Source organism: Thamnophis elegans, chromosome 11, assembly GCF_009769535.1.
Source record: "Thamnophis elegans isolate rThaEle1 chromosome 11, rThaEle1.pri, whole genome shotgun sequence".
In the NCBI taxonomy this organism is placed as follows: Eukaryota; Metazoa; Chordata; class Lepidosauria; order Squamata; family Colubridae; genus Thamnophis; species Thamnophis elegans.
In genome coordinates, this window is record NC_045551.1 from 13,049,625 (window position 1) to 13,069,136 (window position 19,512).

The 19,512-nt window shown below is 41.8% G+C and overlaps 1 protein-coding gene across 2 annotated transcripts in view; it reads right to left on the reverse strand.

Moving 5' to 3' along the window:
• Positions 1 to 815: 815 nt before the first annotated feature.
• The window catches only part of PRRX1 (paired related homeobox 1), a 90,469-nt gene continuing 71,772 nt past the window's right edge, over positions 816 to 19,512 (reverse strand). The window contains exons 2-4 of one of the 2 annotated variants that reach the window (XM_032226148.1): positions 12,459 to 12,634; positions 6,844 to 7,025; positions 816 to 1,974 (exon numbers count right to left, since the gene is read on the reverse strand). In XM_032226148.1, the coding sequence (XP_032082039.1) occupies positions 1,833 to 1,974; positions 6,844 to 7,025; positions 12,459 to 12,634 (500 nt within the window). In that variant the 3' untranslated portion in view covers positions 816 to 1,832. Of the gene's footprint in view, positions 1,975 to 6,775; positions 7,026 to 12,458; positions 12,635 to 19,512 lie in introns of both variants that reach the window. The other variant, XR_004256144.1, reaches the window with a different exon arrangement.

Consider the following 19,512-nt stretch of genomic DNA (forward strand, 5'->3'; position numbering starts at 1 on the left):
ACCTGGGTAACTGTCTGAATCCTTTTTCACGGGAGCCCCAATGACTCCCCCGGCCTCCTTAGGGCAGAGCCAGCTCTAGGCACTAGATCGGCTCCCTGCAAAACCCTTTGCTCACTCGCAGCCCGCTGAGGTGCCTGGGCTCCTAGTGATGGGGTCTTTCAGGCACTTAGTTTGGCTGCCTGTAGCTGCAGCCCCTCCCTCTGAGTGCCTTGTCAGAGGTGCCTTGGGGTTTTGCCAGCCAGTGGTAGGTTCAGCCAGTTGTCCGAACTGCACACAAAGTTAACAACCGGTTTTGTTGAACCAGGCTGAACTGGCTGAATCCCACCTCTGATTTCATCTGCTGCAAGGAAGGGACACCTATATATCACCATGCAGTAAAATGCAATGATCAAAATATTCTAGTTTGTTTGTTTGATTGATTGATTGATTGATTTCTATAGCCACCTGTCTCAGCAAATAACACCGGTTGGTTCTTTTCTGAATTCTTTCACCAATCTGGAGCTTTTTCAATACTTCTTAAGGAAAAGACATCTAGATCAGCCAGCTCATGGAAAGGGAGAAAAGCATTGTCTGAATAATTATTTTCTTTATTTTTTTTAACTAGGCAGAAAAGAATATTGCAGACCAGTGCATTTTTTCCAGCTCTATTAGGCTGTCATATTCCATGATCTATTTGAGGGTATCATATTTTACTCCTGAAAGTTGTCTTCCACAGCACAACACAGCAGAAACTGATTATTTTAGAAATTCTACAGGATCCACTTACAACCAGAACACTTTCAGTTCATTTTATTTGTTTAATAAAAAAAAGGAAAACTCACAAAGCTTGTATGTATATCTTATATATATAAATATATACAGTATATATAAATCAAATGATTTCAGGCACCACTGTTGAGTGTGGCATGAAACAAAACACGTAGCAAAGGAAGTATGTGGAGACTTAGTCCAATACAATAGGCTTAAGCATGTCTATCTCTGCATTAGATTAAGGCCTCTGATTTTTGCATTGGAAATTAACTTCCATTTATAGTACCTGCACATCTGGATTCTGCTCTTTGGGTTTCTCCAAGATTTGTAGGTTTGTACCAGCTTTTCAATTCCACAGAGTAATATCTCAAATACATTCTTATACATTTTCACCAGGATAAAGTGTTCTATGTGATTTGAAAAAAAATTTACACTTCTACATTGGCAGAAATTGATTCAAAATAGTGTATTTTTATATTTAGCGTTTCTTTGGAAACCACCATAATAATATCAAAGAGGTTGTGGCAGAATAAACAGTAAGACACACTTATCTATAATCAAAACTGACTTCAAACAGCTAAGAGAAGGCGAGATTCTAGCCAATAGGCATAAACGTTTAGATGCTAAGGCGTCTGGCATATGCTGGTGGTCACAACATCAGATGGGATCCCTTGTGCTTTGAATGGATCAGAGCATCAACGACCATGAGGATCTTTGGCATATGATTGAAGAGTATTTTAGAAGGCTTCAAATGAAAGAGGTGAGGGGCAAACACAGAAGTCCAATGCGGGAGACGGAAGAGTCAAGGGCAGGATCTTTGGATTTGCAGTCATTCCTAGGATTAATTCAAGCCTTGTATCCTTCACCGAAGAAACTTGGCACTTTGGCAATATTGTGGGATTATTTGTATTTGTAGCATCATGTTGGAAACTGTTTTCCATTCATTTGGATCCTGCTTTTATCCCCAATCCTTTAGCTCGGGTTGGTGGGCTTTCGAGGTCTCAACAGATGGCAAAGCAGGACAGTTGCCAGGCAGAAACATTTCTTTCCAGATTTGGGCTGTTCTTACAGGTTGTTGCCCTCTAATTTACGGTTGGCACCTGGTTCCTCTGTAAACTATATTCCTTTGCCTTCAGTCTCAGATTGGCAATGCTGTTAGCCATATTCATGCCCTGAGCTGGGCTGGCATTGGTACAGGAAGCAGAATAAGAAGCCATGGCAGTACTGGGAGGCAGAGAGAAAACAGGGGGGAAGGGGAGAAAAACAACAATACGTCATATTTTTATTCTACAATTCATGTGCATTCAGGTGAGTTGCATCAGAGGTGGGTTCCTACCAGTTCGCACCTATTCGGTAGAACCGGTTCGTCAAATCTACCGAACCGGTTAGAAGAGGTTCCACCAGTGGACCCGGAAAGCAGGCCACACCTACAGAAGAGGTTCCGAAATTTTTTTGAAACCCACCACTGGTCCTTGGATATGATTATTCTACACTATCATGCTCATATTTATAAAACTCAGTGCCTCTGTGAAAGGTAAGGATGACTACTGCGTTTGTGGTGCAATCAGAACATTGCGTGTGTTGAAGTTGTTTTAATGCAAACCAAAGATGCCTTTTAAAAAACAAGTTTACATCATATTCTTATGCATGCCAGTGCTGTGTGTGAGGTAATTTAAGGTGGTTCTGACAAGTGTCGTCAGCATCTTCATATCCGGTCACATGGCAAGCCACTCCCATCCGGTCACATGGGCAGCAAGCCACTCCCACAAAGGAGGCCACGCCCACAGAGTAGGTTCGAACAATTTTTGAAACCCACCACTGAGTTGCATGATGTCAAGTATCCAGAAAAACAGCTAGCTAGCCTGCCCAAGTCTTGCAATGCAGTTTGATTTTAGCATTTAAGGCTTTACATGGCATTTGCAAATGAAGTGGCTAAGAAAAGTAGAGGGATAGAAGCTTAGAGTTAAACATTTACAGCCAGATTATGCAACTGTATTCCATCAATCTTAATTTCCAAGGAGTACTACTAAATTTGGAATGATGTGCCAGGGCTATGGCTCAAAAAAGGGTGGGACAATAGGAAAACAAACTGATCTAAATTAAATGCATTTTTTCAAAAAAGTTAGCATTCCCTGTGTATATATGATTGTGTCCTGGTCCTAAAATAATTACAACCCAACAACAACATTTGTAATGGAACAAAATATCTTTTCATATATCAGACCTTTATAATATGTTTACTACTCTGAATTAGGAACAACTAGAATAGAAACCATTGCAGATCTAAATCTAGATTGTGGAAGAGACTGATAATTTGGGTACAGACATCCCTAATCTGGTGCCCTGCAGATAAATTGGAACTGTGCAGTCATGCCAGTTGGGGATTCTACAAACTGTAAATCCAAGCTGTCTGTAGAGCACCGGGTTGGGGAGATACTGCTACTCTTAGGAAGAGCCTTTATCCATATTGTACACTTGCAAGATATTAATAATCATCTAATCCTTAAACAAGTGAATTCAGTGTGTCAAGGTACTCTTGCCTAGCAAGCAAACGCAAATTTAGTTTGGAAGAATCGCTTCTACATCCCAGATCAGAGTATCAAAGGAATTACCGTTCTTATTATCACAATACATATTCCAATGTGGAATGCGGGGATGAATATAGATTTTAATTTACAGACAATTTATTTCTATGGGCCTATTTCCTAAGTATCTCAATGTTTACTACTCCTCTAAAAGTAGGTTTATGTATGCTTCAGTGCATATGTCAGGGTTTTTTTTGATAAGTAGCATTAAAAAGGAACATAAATGGATAAATGCAAAGAATAAATGAAATTGCACATGTTTAACCAGGGCACAAAATAAATGGGGCCACCGTCTGATAGCATTTTGATAGTTTTAGGCATGGGTATTTTTCATATCTGTTGCCCTTATGATTTCATTCAGGCTCCAAAGTCTTATACATTTTTGTCTACAGATTAATCACTGGAGGAAGAATCTGGGAATCAATCATACAAAGAACTTTTATAGGGATGCTAATCCTGCTACAATCAGCAATGCAGAACTCCCTTGGATCCCTCCATTCAGAGTCTGGATGCACAACCAGGCGAAAAATATCTAAAGAAAAGGTTTGAGCAGAACTCATAGGTCCTTATGATTCGTGGCACGACATAAGTGCGAACGTCAAAAGCGTGTCGACAAAACCGCAGCGCTAAAACCGTGATGTCAAAAGCGCGCCGACAACAGCGCGATTTAAGTTAAGGTAAGGTTTAGGGTTAGGTTTAGGGTTAGGTTTAGGGTTAGGGTTAGGTTTAGGGTTAGGTTTAGGGTTAGGTTTAGGGTTAGGTTTAGGGTTAGGTTTAGGGTTAGGTTACAGCGCGCTTCTGTCGGCGCGCTGTTGTCGGTGCGCTTCAGCGCTCATTCGTCTCCGCGGTTTTGACGGCGCGGTTTTGTCACCGCGGTTTAGTCACATGCACTTTTGTCATTCGCGCATTTGTGGTGGAACCCTTATGATTCACAAAAGTCTCACTGACATGAGTACAGTAAAAGTAGTGGTCAATGTTTGTAAAAACCCACAGAGCTAAATTAAAAGTAGCCAAAAGAATATTCTTTTTCTTTCCTTTGTTCTTTTTGGAAACTATTTCCAACTATCTTCGGTAGGCTACCTTTTGCTTTCTGTATCTACTCCGTTGGTGTTGTAGGCTTGTGTATTTGTGAGTTCCCTGGAAATCTGTTTTGGGTTTGACAGCTTAATTTTAATCATTGACCAGTGGCATCTGTAATGAACACTTCTGGGAACTGTTGCACCAAGTTTGTTCCAGTGGTTCAGTACTCAATTCTTTGAAGAGAAGTGAACTAATCTCCCTTAGGTTTACCAAGTTCCTCAAATAAACCCATTCATTTCCAAGAGTCTGGCGCTGGAAATATTCCCAGTGGTTCAAAGCCCATTGCTGTTTGTTTGCCAGATCAATCAGACTTTGAGTTCTGCCTTGCCTTTCTCAGACTTACTGGCAATCAAAATAAAATAAAAAATTTTAAAAAAATTACATACCAAGCAAAAACATGGTCCACATTTATTTTTGTTTGTTTTACTTTGTTATACAGAGTTTAGCCAAGAGCATTTCCCATGAGTTTTGCGAAATACTGTTTGCTTTTGGGTCCACCCCCCTTTGGAAAAAAAGACTTTCAAAGGATGATCCTTGAGGGTGGCAGGCAAAAGAGCTGCCAATAGTATAAGAGAAGAAAACAACAGTGATTAGGCCTGGGAACAGTTCTTCCTTTGGGCACAGGAGCCAATTACTGTAAAAACATGACCTTTTCTCATAATTTGACAGTAATTAAAAGGGCAGCTTGCCAGGTGAGATGCAATGAGTCACTGTGGAGCCCAAATGACAAAGATGCACCAAACAATTTTCCAGAGATTAATGACAAAGTGAAGAAGAAGTGTCTGTGGCTTTGAATATACTCTGTTGGCTCAGATTGGAGCACATGAAGCATTGCTGTCCAAATGGAACTGAGCAGTGCCAACATCACTTGGCCATATTGGCTGCCTAGCACTGCAGTATCATCATGTGCTGGGTTTGATCCCAGGCACACTGGGACAGGGCCATGCATGGCTTCAAGAGGGTCCCAATACCAGGTTTAGAACTCAATAGAATAGAGCTGGAAGGGACTTTGGAGGTTCTAGTTCAGCCCACTTCTCAAGCAGGAGAACCTATACTATTTCAGATAAATGACTGTCTAGTCTCTTCTTAAAAACCTTCAATGATGGAGCACCAACTATTTCTGAAGGCAAACTGTTCCACTGGTTAATTGTCCTCACTATTAGTAAGTTTCTGCTTAATTCCAGGATACTTCTCTCTTTGGTTAGTTTCTTGTCCTGCCCTCTGATGCTTTGGAGAAAAATTTGAACTCCACTTCTTTGTGGCAGCCCTTCAAATACTGGAATATTGCTATCATGTCATCCTTGATTCTTCTTTTCCTTAGACTAGCCAAAACCAAATCCTGCAGCTGTTTTTCATAGGTTTTTTAGCCTCCTGGCCTTTGATCATCTTAGTTGCTCTTCTCTGAACATTTCCCAAAGTCTCAACAACTCTCACAGTTACTGTTTTTTGAGCATGGTTTCTCCAAATCTGTATTTATACTTCTGGTTTTTCCTGCCTAAATGTAAAACTTTGCTTTTCTCCACATTAAAATTCATTTTTGTTGGACAATGGGCCCTCTGAAGAAGTTGAAGAATAATCAAGAATAATCAAGGGTATAATCAAATGTATTTAATTAATTTTAAACAGATCACATTTTATTGATGTCCTGGCCCTACCTCCTCCTTAAGGTTCCACCACAAAACTGTGTTCGACTAAAGCGCGCTAGACGAAACCGCGTAGCTGATGTCATCACAGAGCGACAACAGCGCGGAGAAAAAAGCACGCTGTAAACGCTAAAGCTAAAATTAACCCCTAAACCTAACCCCCCTAAACCTAATCCTAAACCTAACCCTAAACCTAACCCTTAACCTAACGCTAAACCTAACCCTAAACCTAACCCTTAACCTAATCCTAACCCTTAACCTAACCCTAAACCTAACCCTAACCCTTAACCTAATCCTAAACCTAACCCTAACCCTTAACCTAACCCTAACCCTAACTCTAAACCTAACCCTAAACCTAACCCTAAATCTAACCCTAAACCTAACCCTTAACTTAACCCTAAACCTAACCCTAAACCTAACCCTAAACCTAACCCTTACCTTAACTTGAATCGGCTTGCTTTCAAAGCGCTATTTAAAGTGCCCATTTTTCTCCGCGCTCGCTGTTGTCGCCCTGCTGATGATGTCAGCGACGCGGTTTAATCAGGCACGCTGTAGTCGAGCGCGGTTTTGTCGTGCCACACCTCCTTAAGACATAGGCATCATTGCTCAGCATCTAAGTAGGATTCTTAGCTTTGAAAAAACAAGTTATTTGAACATTTCCTTATTTGGACATACATGCCTCAGGATACATATAATTCATTAGGCTTTGTCACCCACCTGGAAGGAATGACAGGTGTCTGCAGTGAACCAGAGGCAACCAACAGGGGTACAAGATATATAGTCACCTGTAAGGAGAGGCAGTTCCCCAGGAGAGATAGTCAGTGGCTCTTGGTGCTGGGCGAGGTACAATTGGTTGCTCCACTGCAGTTACATCACCTGAGTAAGACTTAAGGAGGGATGCATTTTTGTTGGCCAGCATCGCTCGCTCATTCCTGCGAAACTTTGCCCGCCTGTTCTGAAACCACACCTAGAAAGAGAAGCACACCAGAACCAGGTATCAGATACTGTGGCATGAAAATAGGCATTTCAATCTTCTTCATCACAAAAAAAATCAAAATAGATCCTTTACTGCACAGCATAAGAAGTTGCAATTCACATAGTTACTGTGTTTTTTATTGGCCAGAAGGAGATGTTTTTGATTCAGTGAGGATGTCAAAGCAGGATCTAGGAAACATAAGTTCAAACTCCACTCACAAAAAGCAGCTGGTCTAGCTAACCACATTTTCAGGTAAAGGAATGAATACACTCCATCATCCTAAAAGGAGAGCACTCCCACGATATTGGGTCAAGAGTTAAAATGAAACAACTATACCACCATTTCAGTTTACCTCACCAGAGATTATGATCTTTAAGAAATTTGTAACTTATTTTTTCATACACCCACAGGGCTTAATGTAATCATTACATTTTAATAAATGTGTAATAAATATTAAATATTTATTTAATAAAAATAAATAAGTGTTGTGGCCCAGCAGGAGCCGTTGGAGCTGCCACCAGACTCCGACAGCGAGGGGCCCTATGAGTTGGCTTTGGAGGATATGGAGGACCCTGGACAGGGTTCCGACTCCGAGCAGGGCACAGAGAGGCTGGTTGGCCACCAAGAGGCACCTGAGCCTTGGACCAGTGGAGAGGAGGCAAGGAAGTGAGTTCCTGATGTCAGCAGCGAGTTGTTCCTGGATGCCCGGCACCGGAGAGCTAATAGGCGTAAGGAACAGTTGGGCAGTTACAGGAGGTAATTGCACTCAGCTGCTGGTAATTAGGCTCCTCTCCAGACTATAAAAGGAATGCTTGTGCACACGCCCCTTTTGCAGAAGTCAATGCATTAACTAATGTTGGAGAACAGTATTGTGAGCCTGGCAGGCTGGATTGCTGCCACAGCTTATCTGTGTTGGATTGCTGCCAAGGCTTATCTGTGCCAGTTTGCTGCCAAGGACCTGTCTGTTAATAAATTCCGTAAAGTATCTTTGACTCAGAGTGTGTTGGTGTGGGACGAGGGGGGCCAGAACACTAAGGTATATAAACTATTTAATAAATGGTCCATTTACCTATAAGGCAGAGATGAGGTGAATACTTTCACTCTCAAGTTAAGAAAGTGTGAAAGAAGGAAAGTGCTATCGTGAAAAATTTCGATGACCTACTGAGAAAAAACCAAAAGGATCCAGTAAGGGATTTTTAGATCTGCAAAATTCTCTTCCTCCTCCTTTGTTTTTATGATCAGTTGTTGTGAACAGGATGCTGCTCTCCAGTGTAGTGTTTCATAACTGGATTCTGGCTGGAATTCCTTTCTTCAAAGAAAACATCTTGTGTTTGTTAGGGAAGTTAATAACTCCCAGTAAATTTTGGAAACTCTTCCACTCATTCAAGCAAGGAGCCAGACCTAAAACTTTGACTAGATGCTATTGGAAAGGGAGAGACGAAAGAAAAGGACTGACAGTGATTTTCTGCTTGACATTCCTGTAGGCTTGCCTGGTTCCTCATATGACGAAAATCCTTTGGATAGATCATCAGATTTAATGGAATGAGCTTAATCATATTCACATCAGTTTTCTAGGTTTTGGAAATGTTTTCATACTTTGTTACCACTGCATTTTAGAAGCTATTAAAAATACTCTATATAAACTATTAAGAAGTTATTATTTCTACTGCTTAAAAAGTGAATAGTGGGATTGGCAGCATATACATTTAATTAATAAATATATCTATGGGATAAAAGGCAAGCTAGGAGCTGGTTTAGTCAATGGCAGCATTTAGTCAATGGTAGTTACCTACTTGGCAAGCAGGAGTTACTGTAATAAGGACCTCAAGACTGGACTACTGCAATGCGCTCTACATGGGGCAGCCCTTGAAGAGCATTCGGAGACTTCAGCTCATCCAGAATGCAGCCGCACGAGCGATTGTAGGTACACCTCGGTACACCCACGTTACACCTATCCTCTGCGAGCTGCACTGGTTATCGATTGGTCTCCGGATACGCTTCAAGGTGCTAGTCGTCACTTATAAAGCCCTTCATGGTATTGGACCTGGGTACTTGAGAGACCGCCTGCTGCCAATTACCTCCCAAAGACCCATTAGATCACACAGATTAGGCCTCCTCCGGGTTCCATCTACTAGCCAATGCCATCTGGCTACTACCCGGGGGAGGGCCTTCTCTGTGGCGGCTCCGGCCCTTTGGAACGAACTCCCCGCAGAGATTCGGACCCTCACCTCTCTCCAGGCCTTCCGAAAAGCCGTTAAAACCTGGCTGTGTCGGCAGGCCTGGGGTCGATGAGTTCCCTTCCCTCCTCGATTTGTGTGGCTGTTGGTTGTTTTTAAATGCCCTGTACTTTTTGCTGTAGTTTTTGTGTTTCCCTTCTCCTCCTTTGGGTTTGTGCGCCGCCCTGAGTCCCGCCGGGAATAGGGCGGCATATAAATAAAATGAACCTCGAACCTCGAGATGCTACCTAACTATCTCATCCGATATAATTATCAGCGAAATGCTAGAAGTGGGTCAGGATGAATAACATATCTGCATATCCCTTGCTCTTCAAAATAACGTTGAAGTTTCCAGCAATCACCTTAGTGAATGCAATGAGCATATGTTTTTAAACTTAAAAATAGGTTGGGCATTCCTCTGAAAACTTCAATAGTTTTCAATAAAGTCCACTGCTTTGAACGATTTTATTTGGCAGCCTTTCTTGGCTTAGAACGCGCCTATGCTGTAAATTTAGTTAGAAACATAAACACAAATTTTGACATCTCATTCCCACTAAATTTCTTCAGATTGTTAGAGCAAAGAAAGTTTGTAACTCCTTCTCGAATCTAATAGTTTTTCCCTGTTGTGGTGCTTTATAGATTAAAGTAAACTGCAGAAAGATATTCTACAAAAATATGAATAGCGCTAGTTCCTTGGGACAAACATTTTGGGCACAATCCAACTCAAACAAAAGACAAAACTCTTTAGGTTTTACAGGAATTATTTACCGTGGCTTGTTGAAATCACAGGAAACCTACAGTGATGATGTCCAGAACTTTTACTCATAGAATCCCACACTGAACTGCTTTAATTGATTCTCTTGAACATATATTTAATATTATAATAGGAAAGCATCCTCCAAGTACGGTATATGCTGGATGAGATTCATTCTCCACAGAACCAGTCCCTGGTGCCCAAAAGATTGGGGACTGCTGTGTTAAGAAAATGTTTTCCAGTATTTTTGCTCATATAATGATGAGAATACAGAGCTGTGTGCATAACCTGGACTTAGTTTTAGAAATTCAAAAATGGAAGTTTTCTAGCTTTTAAGGTTGTACGTTTATGACAGAAATGCTTATAGAAAGACCTGTAGTGAGGGAATAGTTTTGATTTGTCTAGAGCTGGTACCAGTGGTGGGATTCAGCCAGTTCGCACCTATTCGGGAGAACCGGTTGTTAACTTTCTAAGCAGTTTGGAGACCTGGTTGTTGGGAAAAAAACCTCCTTTTGCTTTTTCCCATTTTACAGGGCTAATCTATAAGGAAGGCAGGAAGGAAACATTCTGCTCTTGTTTCTAGCCTAATCGTTACTGTCCTGCTTACAGAAACTGCCTCTCCAGTTCACCCTTAATTCCGTTGTAACAGCTAAGGCAAAGCGCCCATCGACATGAGTGACGTTGAGTTGGCCATGCCCACATGGTCACATGACCACCCAGCTATGCATACCCAGAGGGTCATTAGGGCAGAGAACCGGTTATTCAATTATTTGAATCCCACCACTGGCTGGTACCCTAATCAAATACTTACCCCCTTACAGGTAGCCCTCAACTTACGATCACAATTGAGCCCAAAATTTATGTTGCCAAGTGAAACATTTGTTAAGTGAATGTTACCCCATTTTACGACTTTTCTTGCCACAGTTGTTAAGTCAATTGCTGCAATTGACATTTTTCTTAAGTGAATCTAGCTTCCCCATTGACTTTACTTCTCAGAAGTCCACAAAAGGTGATCACATTACCTTGGGATACAGTTGTCAAGCATCTCAATTTTGATCATGTGACCATGGGGATCAGGGGTGGGTTTCTCGCCCCATTCCAACCAGTTCGATTGGAACGGGGCCAGCGGCGTCCTCGCGCACGCGCGCAGCGCACACACGCGTACTAGCGTCTGTGCGATGCTCCAGCTGCTCCTGGAGGATCGCGCAGGCGCTGTATGCGTCCTGCGCATGTGTGGAAGCGCAGAACTCGTCAAACCGGGTAAGGAGCGCGTGCGGGCGGGTCGGCCCTTCGCCGTTCCTGGAAGTTACTTACTTCCGGGTTCGCTGACCAACCGGTTCGCAGGGACCGCCGCGAACCAGTTGAAACCCACCCCTGATGGGGATACTGCAACAGTCACAAGTGTGAAAAATGGTCATAAATCACTTTTTTCAGTACTGTTGTAACTTTGAATGGTCACTAAAAGTACAGTTGTAAGTCAAGGACTACTTGTATTTCATCTTTGATCCTTGAAGATTGCCAAAATGTGAAGCTCAGAAAAATTTAAGTCAACAACTTGGTATACAATAAGAGAAGCTACAGAAACATTGGTCTTCATAATTAAAGAAAAAAGATTACTTAAACAAAACATTTTAGCTTAAAAGTAAGTAGAGAAATTATTTTTATATGTGAAACTGTTATAAAGTATTAAAATTCAAATATTCATATTGTAACAACCTACTAAAATAGTTAATACTTCTGGTGAATTTGAATGGCTTTAATTTATTGGAGTGGCAAAAATGTGATCCAGATGCTACTCTTGTTCATTATCAGACTAAACCAAATTTTGGAACAGCTGTTCCACTGCATGGCAGGGATAAAACTAAAGGACAGCCTCTTTCTCCCATCTTATGGCAGATAAGTATCTTGCAACTATCTAGATCTACAATATAGCAGTTTGATTATTTTACACATTGTTCTTTTTGTTTGTTTGTTTGTTTGTCACCATGTACATTTTGATGCCCAAATAAAATACAGGAATGGAGAAATCAAAATACACTTTAAAACAGCATAAATAGAAAGGTGGATCTGTTTTTTTAAACGAAAACTTAGCAATAGCAATAGCAGTTGGACTTATATACCGCTTCATAGAGCTTTCAGCCCTCTCTAAGCGGTTTACAGAGTCAGCATATTGCCCCCAACAACAATCCGGGTCCTCATTTTACCCACCTCGGAAGGATGGAAGGCTGAGTCAACCCTGAGCCGGTGAGATTTGAACAGCCGAACTGCAGTCAGCTGAAGTAGCCTGCAGTGCTGCATTTAACCACTGCGCAACCTCGGCTCTGAACTTCTAAAGTGGGCTGGAAGAAAGGATAATACATCTACCTCTTTGTTTTTGTTTTCTCTTTTTTAAAAAAAGATGGAATGAGAAGAGTAAGACAGCTGTTCTGTTCTTTGGGGTGCGGGATTCATTACCTGAACCCGAGCCTCGGTGAGGTTGACCCTGCGTGCCAGGTCTTCTCGGACAAAAGCATCTGGGTAATGTGTTCTCTCAAAGACTCTCTCCAGGGCCTGAAGCTGGCTGCTGTTGAAGGTGGTCCTGTTCCGCCTCTGCTTTCGTTTCTTCTTCTCTTCAGAATTCAGCTGGTCACCTGGAAAAGGAAGCAGCCAAAAAACTGAAGTGGGGAGGTGATTCAGTAAATCAAACAAAACTATTCATCAAATAAATGGAGATTAAGCATTTTAAAAGAACAGCAATAGCAATAGCCTACTGCCAATTACCTCCACCAGACCGATCAGATCGCATAGATTAGGCCTCCTCCGAATTCCATCAACGAGCCAATGTCATCTGGCAACTACCCGGAGGAGGGCCTTCTCGGTGGCTGCTCCGACCCTCTGGAACGAACTCCCCGTGGAGATTCATACCCTCACCACCCTCCAGACCTTCCGCACTGCCCTTAAAATCTGGCTATCCCAGCAGGCCTGGGGCTAAGGACCTAACCCCCACCCGAATGGTATGACTGTTGTGTTATCTTTTAACAATGTATTGTATTTTGTTCATGACTTGTTTGTCCTCCCCTCCCCTGACTTGTGAGCCGCCCTGAGTCCCCTCAGGGAAAAGGGCGACATACAAATAAAGGAACTGAACTGAACTGAATAGCAGTTAGACTTATATAGCGCTTCATAGGGCTTTCAGCCCTCTCTAAGCAGTTTACAGAGTCAGCATATTGCCCCCAACAACAATCGGGGTCCTCATTTTACCCGCCTCGGAAGGATGGAAGGCTGAGTCAACCTTTGAGCCGGTGAGATTTGAACAGCCGAACTGCTGAACTGCAGTCAGCTGAAGTAGCCTGCAGTGCTGCACTCTAAACACTGCGCCACCTCGGCTCAAAAACTGCATGGGAATTAACAGGTGAGGTCAAATATAATCCAAATTAGCAGTAAAACAAGAACAGCATGCAACTTTGCATAAATTTCAAATGGCTGTTCAAATGTAGGGTAATTATGATGGCTTATGAGTGATCATACAGTATAGTGCAGTGTTTCTCAACTTTGACAACTTTAAGTCCTGTGGACCTCAACTCTCAGAATCCCCCAGCCAGCATAGCTGGCTGGGGAATTCTGGGAGTTGAAGTCCACAGGACTTAAAGTCACCAAGGTTGAGAAACACTGGTATAGTGTTTCCAATTCATCTCCCTTTATGGGCTGAGTGAAAAAGCAGTATTGTCCTCTTAAAAGACTTTAGGGCTCAGACTATCATTATCACAATAACTCGGACAATTGAAATAAGATACACCAGGACACAAAGAGAGTGCCAAACACTATTAATATTAGTTATTCATTACATATATAGATGCATAGCCTAGAATCAGACAGTTTTGTGAGGTGAAGTAATATGAAGGGGTGGGTTTCAAAAAAATTTAGAACTCTTCTGTGGCCTGCTTTGTGGGAGTGGCTTGCTGACCATGTGACTGGGTGGGCATGGCCAATGTAAAATGTGGTGAAACTCACTTAACAATGCTGTTGCTTAGCAACCAAAATGTTGGCTCAGAAACTCTGGCATTTGAAGCATGCAAGTCTTAAAGCTGTCAAGTTACCCCCAACCCTTTAGGAAAAAAAAACCCAGGGGTGTTCAAACTTGACAGCTTTAAGACTTGTGGACTTCAACTCCCAGAATTCCTCCTCTCGCTCTTCATCTTGATGATGTTCGGACAGGCAGGGGGAGGAAGCTGGAATCGGTTCTAAACGGCACTGTAGATTTGTGGAACCTCTTCTGTAGAAGAGGTTAGAACTGGCAGGAACCCACCCCTGGAAAGATGAATATAGACACAACTCTTTTCATAAAAGAAAATTAATAACTTGCTCTGCAAATGGGATCAAGGCCAATAGTATTTTAGTAATTTTAAGATTCTTTGTAACACTGAATATTATAAACACATGGCCTTTAAAATATTTTTTATAATCTGCGTAACTAAAAAATAGGTTTTTATCATAGTTATTTGTGAATCACATAAATTTTCCCAAATGATGAAATTTCCCTATTACTATCAAATTGGCCTCCATTTTTTGAATCTTTTGATGTTAACTATTTCTTGCTCTTAGTTACAAAGAATATTATCACTCTTCTACCACACTTTTCTCGTGGGGCTGCCAAAATATTTTCTAAAGCACTAGAAGGCAAGACAAGAAACAATGGATGGAAACTAATGAAGTAGAGAACCAACCTAGAACTAAGAATAAATTTCGTAACAGTGAGAACATCCACAAGTGGAATTAATCTGGGACCTTCCTCACCTGTGGTTTTCCTAATTCTTAACCACGGTGCTCAAAGACCAAGCTCACTGACAATAACTCCTCAGTTATTCTTGTTAGGTATAACTACAGACTGTACAGTTATAGAGACTAACTTGATTTTGAACTTAACAACGGCAGCAAGATTGTTGGTGGCGCAGTACTGGAAGAAGGAAGAATTGCCCACTATTCAAGAATGGACGTTAAAAATAATAAACTTAGCAGAGATGCCCAAAATATCAGCATACTTGAAGGACCATTCAGATGAGAAATACAAGTTGGAATGGAGAAGATGGACTGATTATATTCAATGTTACAATTTACTTAAAGTTAGCTTAATAAAAGGGGAGTTAAAGTATAAGTGAAGGTACAATGCTAAAGTTAGTTAGTTTATGTTAGTGTATGATTATTAAATGTTTATACCCTGTATTTTGCTCTGGGAAGTTGGGGGGGGAAGGGTTGGAGGGGGTGCGGGGTTGGGGTGGATGGAGGGAAGGGGGAATACTTGTAAAATCTATTAAAACTCTTTAATTTTTTTTAAAAAAAGTCCAAGCTCACTGACAATGCTGGGAGTTAATCCAAAATCCCCACCTCTTTCATCTATGTTGAAAAACAATCAAAAGCAATATATGATTCTGACATTTCTGTATATGACATAGATGCAAGGATCCAAATGCAGTTGCAGCTCCATGCTTCCAAATATCCACTTGCAAAATGCAGTAGAATAAAAATAGGAGAGTTGTCTGTTCAATGAATTGTTCCTTGTTGAGGGGTTGTTTCAGTGGTGGGTTTCAAAAAAAATTCGAACCTACTCTGTGGGTGTGGCCTCTTTTGTGGGAGTGGCTTGCTGGCCATGTGACCTGGTGGGAGTGGCTTGCCGGCCATGTGTTTTCCCTCTCTCTCTCTCTCTCTCTCTCTCTCTCTCTCCTTCCATTTGTCTCTCTGTCCCTTTTTCCTTTTTTTCTTTCATCTCTCTCTCACTTTTTCTTTCTTTTTTCTTTATTTCTTTCTTCCTTACTTTCTCTTTCGCTCTGTGTGTGAGTCTGTGTGTGTGTGTGTGTGTGTGTGTGTGTGTGTTTCAGTGGTGGGTTCAGGGGTGGGTTTCAACCGGTTCGCACCGGTCCCTGCGATCTGGTTGGTCGCCGAACCCGGAAGTAAGTAACTTCCGGGAACGGCAAAGCCCCCCCCCGCGCCCGCGCGCGCCCGCACACCCACGCCCGCTCCTTACCTGGTTTTTATGAATTCTGCGCTTCCACGCATGCGCAGAACGCATACAGCGCCTGCGCGATCCTCCAGGAGCAGCTGGAGCATCGCGCAGACGCTGGTACGCATGCGTGCGCCGTGTGCATGCATGCACATGCCGCGTGCATGCGCGAGGATGCCGCACGCGTGCGCGAGGACGCCGCCGGCCTCGTTCCAACTGAACCGGTTGGAACGGGGCGAGAAACCCACCCCTGGGTGGGTTTCAGTGGTGGGTTTCAAAAATTTTTGGAACCTCTTCTGTAGGTGTGGCTTGCTTTCTGGTGGAATCTCTTCTAACCGGTTTGGGAGATTTGACGAACCGGTTCTACTGAACTGGTGCGAACCGGTAGGAACCCACCTCTGGGTTGTTTCTTGCTTTCAAATAGCCCTGACTCCTGGCATCTGCTAGACAAATTCCTGCGGTGTTCTTGGCAATATTTGCATAAAAGACTTTTGTGTTTTTATCTTGGGGGGATGGGGGGGAGCCAATAGTCATCCAACTGGCTTTGTACCTAAGACAAGTCTAGAATTAATGGTCTCCCTTTTTATCCTCTTGCCTTTAACACCACTGGCTCTCTATTTAAAATTAACAAAGTATTTCTTTTCAAATTAAGCTGGAATACAGTATGTTTCAATTTTACTTCTCATGAAAGAGAAGGAAAGAGCCTTCCATGAAAATGCCCTTGGTGCATAAAATAACTTTAATACGATCTCTCCTTTAATTTTTTTTTTTTTTAGATTTTATTGTTACATAGTTTTTCTTCCCTTTCATTCTGCATATCTAAATTATTATTATAGGCAGAATTCAGATTAAGTTACTAATGAGAAGTACATTTGTACTTAATGAGATAATTACAGTATAATTGAACATAATTTTTATTTTTCATTTTCGACAGATATTAATAACCTGAATGATTTCTAACAACAATTTTGATAGATTAACTTCACAGCTTTCATCTAGGTCTAGGAGCTAAAGGGAATATATAAACTGTAAACCGTAAAGCGTGCAGGACTTTTTCACACAGCTGTATATTGCCTCCTTGTTCTCTATTTTTTATTGCCCCAGAAGCTACAGTGACAGGTCAGCTTTCACGGAGGAGGATGGACATGAACCTGGGTCTCTCGAGTCCTCAATGGACACTTAACATTCATAACATGATGTATATAAATGTCTAAAATAAATTCAACACAGAACGGTCTAATGGACGGTCAATTCCGATATAGTCTGCATTTTATTATAATTGTATAGCAAACTTTATTTTGGAGCTCTTTATGGAGAACATTATCTCAAGATATGCACTGTGAACATATCCCATAAAGCTGGAAACTGCCCGAGAGTTGGGAAGTTCCCCTTCCATTCAACTGGTTCTGTGAAGAAATTTTTAAAAATAATTGTCTGTTGTTTAGTTTGAGAAGTCACATAAAGATATTTGAGGAAAAAGGAATGGCTTTTATTGTGCTGTTATAAAAAGCTATCAGGGCATCTGTCTTCTGGTTGACAATGTTAGAAGAAACAAAATAAATGCCTTTTTATCTTTTCTTTAGAGGCAATCCAGAATTAAGAGCTAAGTGACTTTACAGAACAAATATGCATACAATCAACCGCTTGTATTAAAAATACTCTCTTAAAAAAAAAATGATTCAAAACATTTACATACATTCAGACACACAAAAATTGTCAAAGACCAACTATTGTAGCAATCACCGGGAAAACTTCTAGTATTTTCTTTCATATTCTGATAATGTATTGCTGCCACAAAAGCTCCTGAGGGAAATTTTGCTCCTGCTAAACATAACAAGGGATGCATTTGTTCCCCTTGTGCAGTGGCGGGTTTCAAAAATTGTTGGAACCTACTCTGTGGGTGTGGCCTCCTTTGTGGGAGTGGCTTGCCACCCATGTGACCGGATATGAAATTATGAATTAATATTTACGTCGGTCCAAGTAGCTATTCAGAAACTCTAGCATTGAAGCATGCAAGTCTTAAAGCTGTCAAGTTACAAGATCCTTGCCAGTGGTGGGTTTCAAAAAATTTTGGAACCTCTTCTGTAGGTGTGGCCTGCTTTCCGGGTCCACTGGTGGAACCTCTTCTAACCGGTTTGGTAGATTTGACGAACCGGTTCTACCGAATAGGTGCGAACTGGTAGGAACCCACCTCTGCCCTTGTGGAACAGAAAATGAGAAATGAAATCATAGATAAAAAATAATAGTAGATTATTTAATTTAGCATTCAACCTATATGCTATTATGTCTAAAGGGATCCTGAATTGGAAGATCAGTATGATTTTAAGATTGGAGAGAGAAACATCAATGACCTACACTACGTTGGTGACTCTGACAGCTAAAAAGGCAAAGGATTTGCAATACAGTAAAATGGAAGGTGCACAGTGAAAAAATGAGACTATACCATCTTAAAATTGACAGTGAAGACATTGACGTGGTAGATGCTTCTGTCATTTAGAAATAACCATCATCCATAAAGGAACAAATAGTCAAGGAAAATGTTGCAGACTAGCACTTAGTGGAGTAGTCATGACCTTGGAAAAGATATTCAGATGCCATAACGTGTCAGAGTACTGCGTGCAGTGATATCCCCTGTGACACTCTGTGGAAGCAAAAGTTGGACTTTGAAGAAGTAGGATTGAAAAACTACTGACACTTTTGAGAATGCCACTAAGAAGACCAAGGACAGACGAGGTACATATAAATGGATCATTGAACACACAGAGTTCCATCTCAATCATAACTGAGCAGACTGCCCTTGAAGAGTGTCCGAAGACTACAACTGGTCCAGAATGCAGCTGCGTGAGCGATAATGGGTGTACCGAAGTACACCCATGTTACACCTATCCTCCGCGAGCTGCACTGGCTTCCCATTGGTCTCCAGACCTGCTTCAAGGTGCTAGTCGTTACTTTTAAAGCCCTACATGGTATTGGACCTGGCTACCTGAGAGACCGCCTCCTGCCATTTACCTCCCAACGACCAATAAGATCACACAGTTTGGGCCTCCTCCGGGTGCCGTTGACCGGACAATGCCGGCTGGTGGCTCCCCGAGGGAGGGCCTTCTCTGTAGCTGCACCGGCCTTGTGGAATGAGCTACCTGCAGAGATCCGGACCCTCACCACTCTCCCGGCCTTCCGTAAAGCGACCAAGACCTGGCTCTTCCGGCAGGCCTGGGGCTGTTGATTAATTTCCAGCCCCACTTGATGGAATGGATGTTGTATTGATTTTAGTTCTGTATTTTTAAATATTTTAAATGCTTTTACTTGTTGTGAGCCGCCCAGAGTCCCTAGGGAGTGGGCCGCATACAAATCCTATTAAAGTTAAAGTTAAAGTTACTAAAAGTGATCGTACTCTGGATACATTACGTGAAGCTCAAGCTCTGTGGAGAAGGTATTAATGCTGAAAAAAGTGGAAAGAAAGAGGAGATGAGGATGACAAACAGCAAGGTCAGTTATAGCAGTGATGGGTACCAGAATTGTAAGGCATAAAGAACC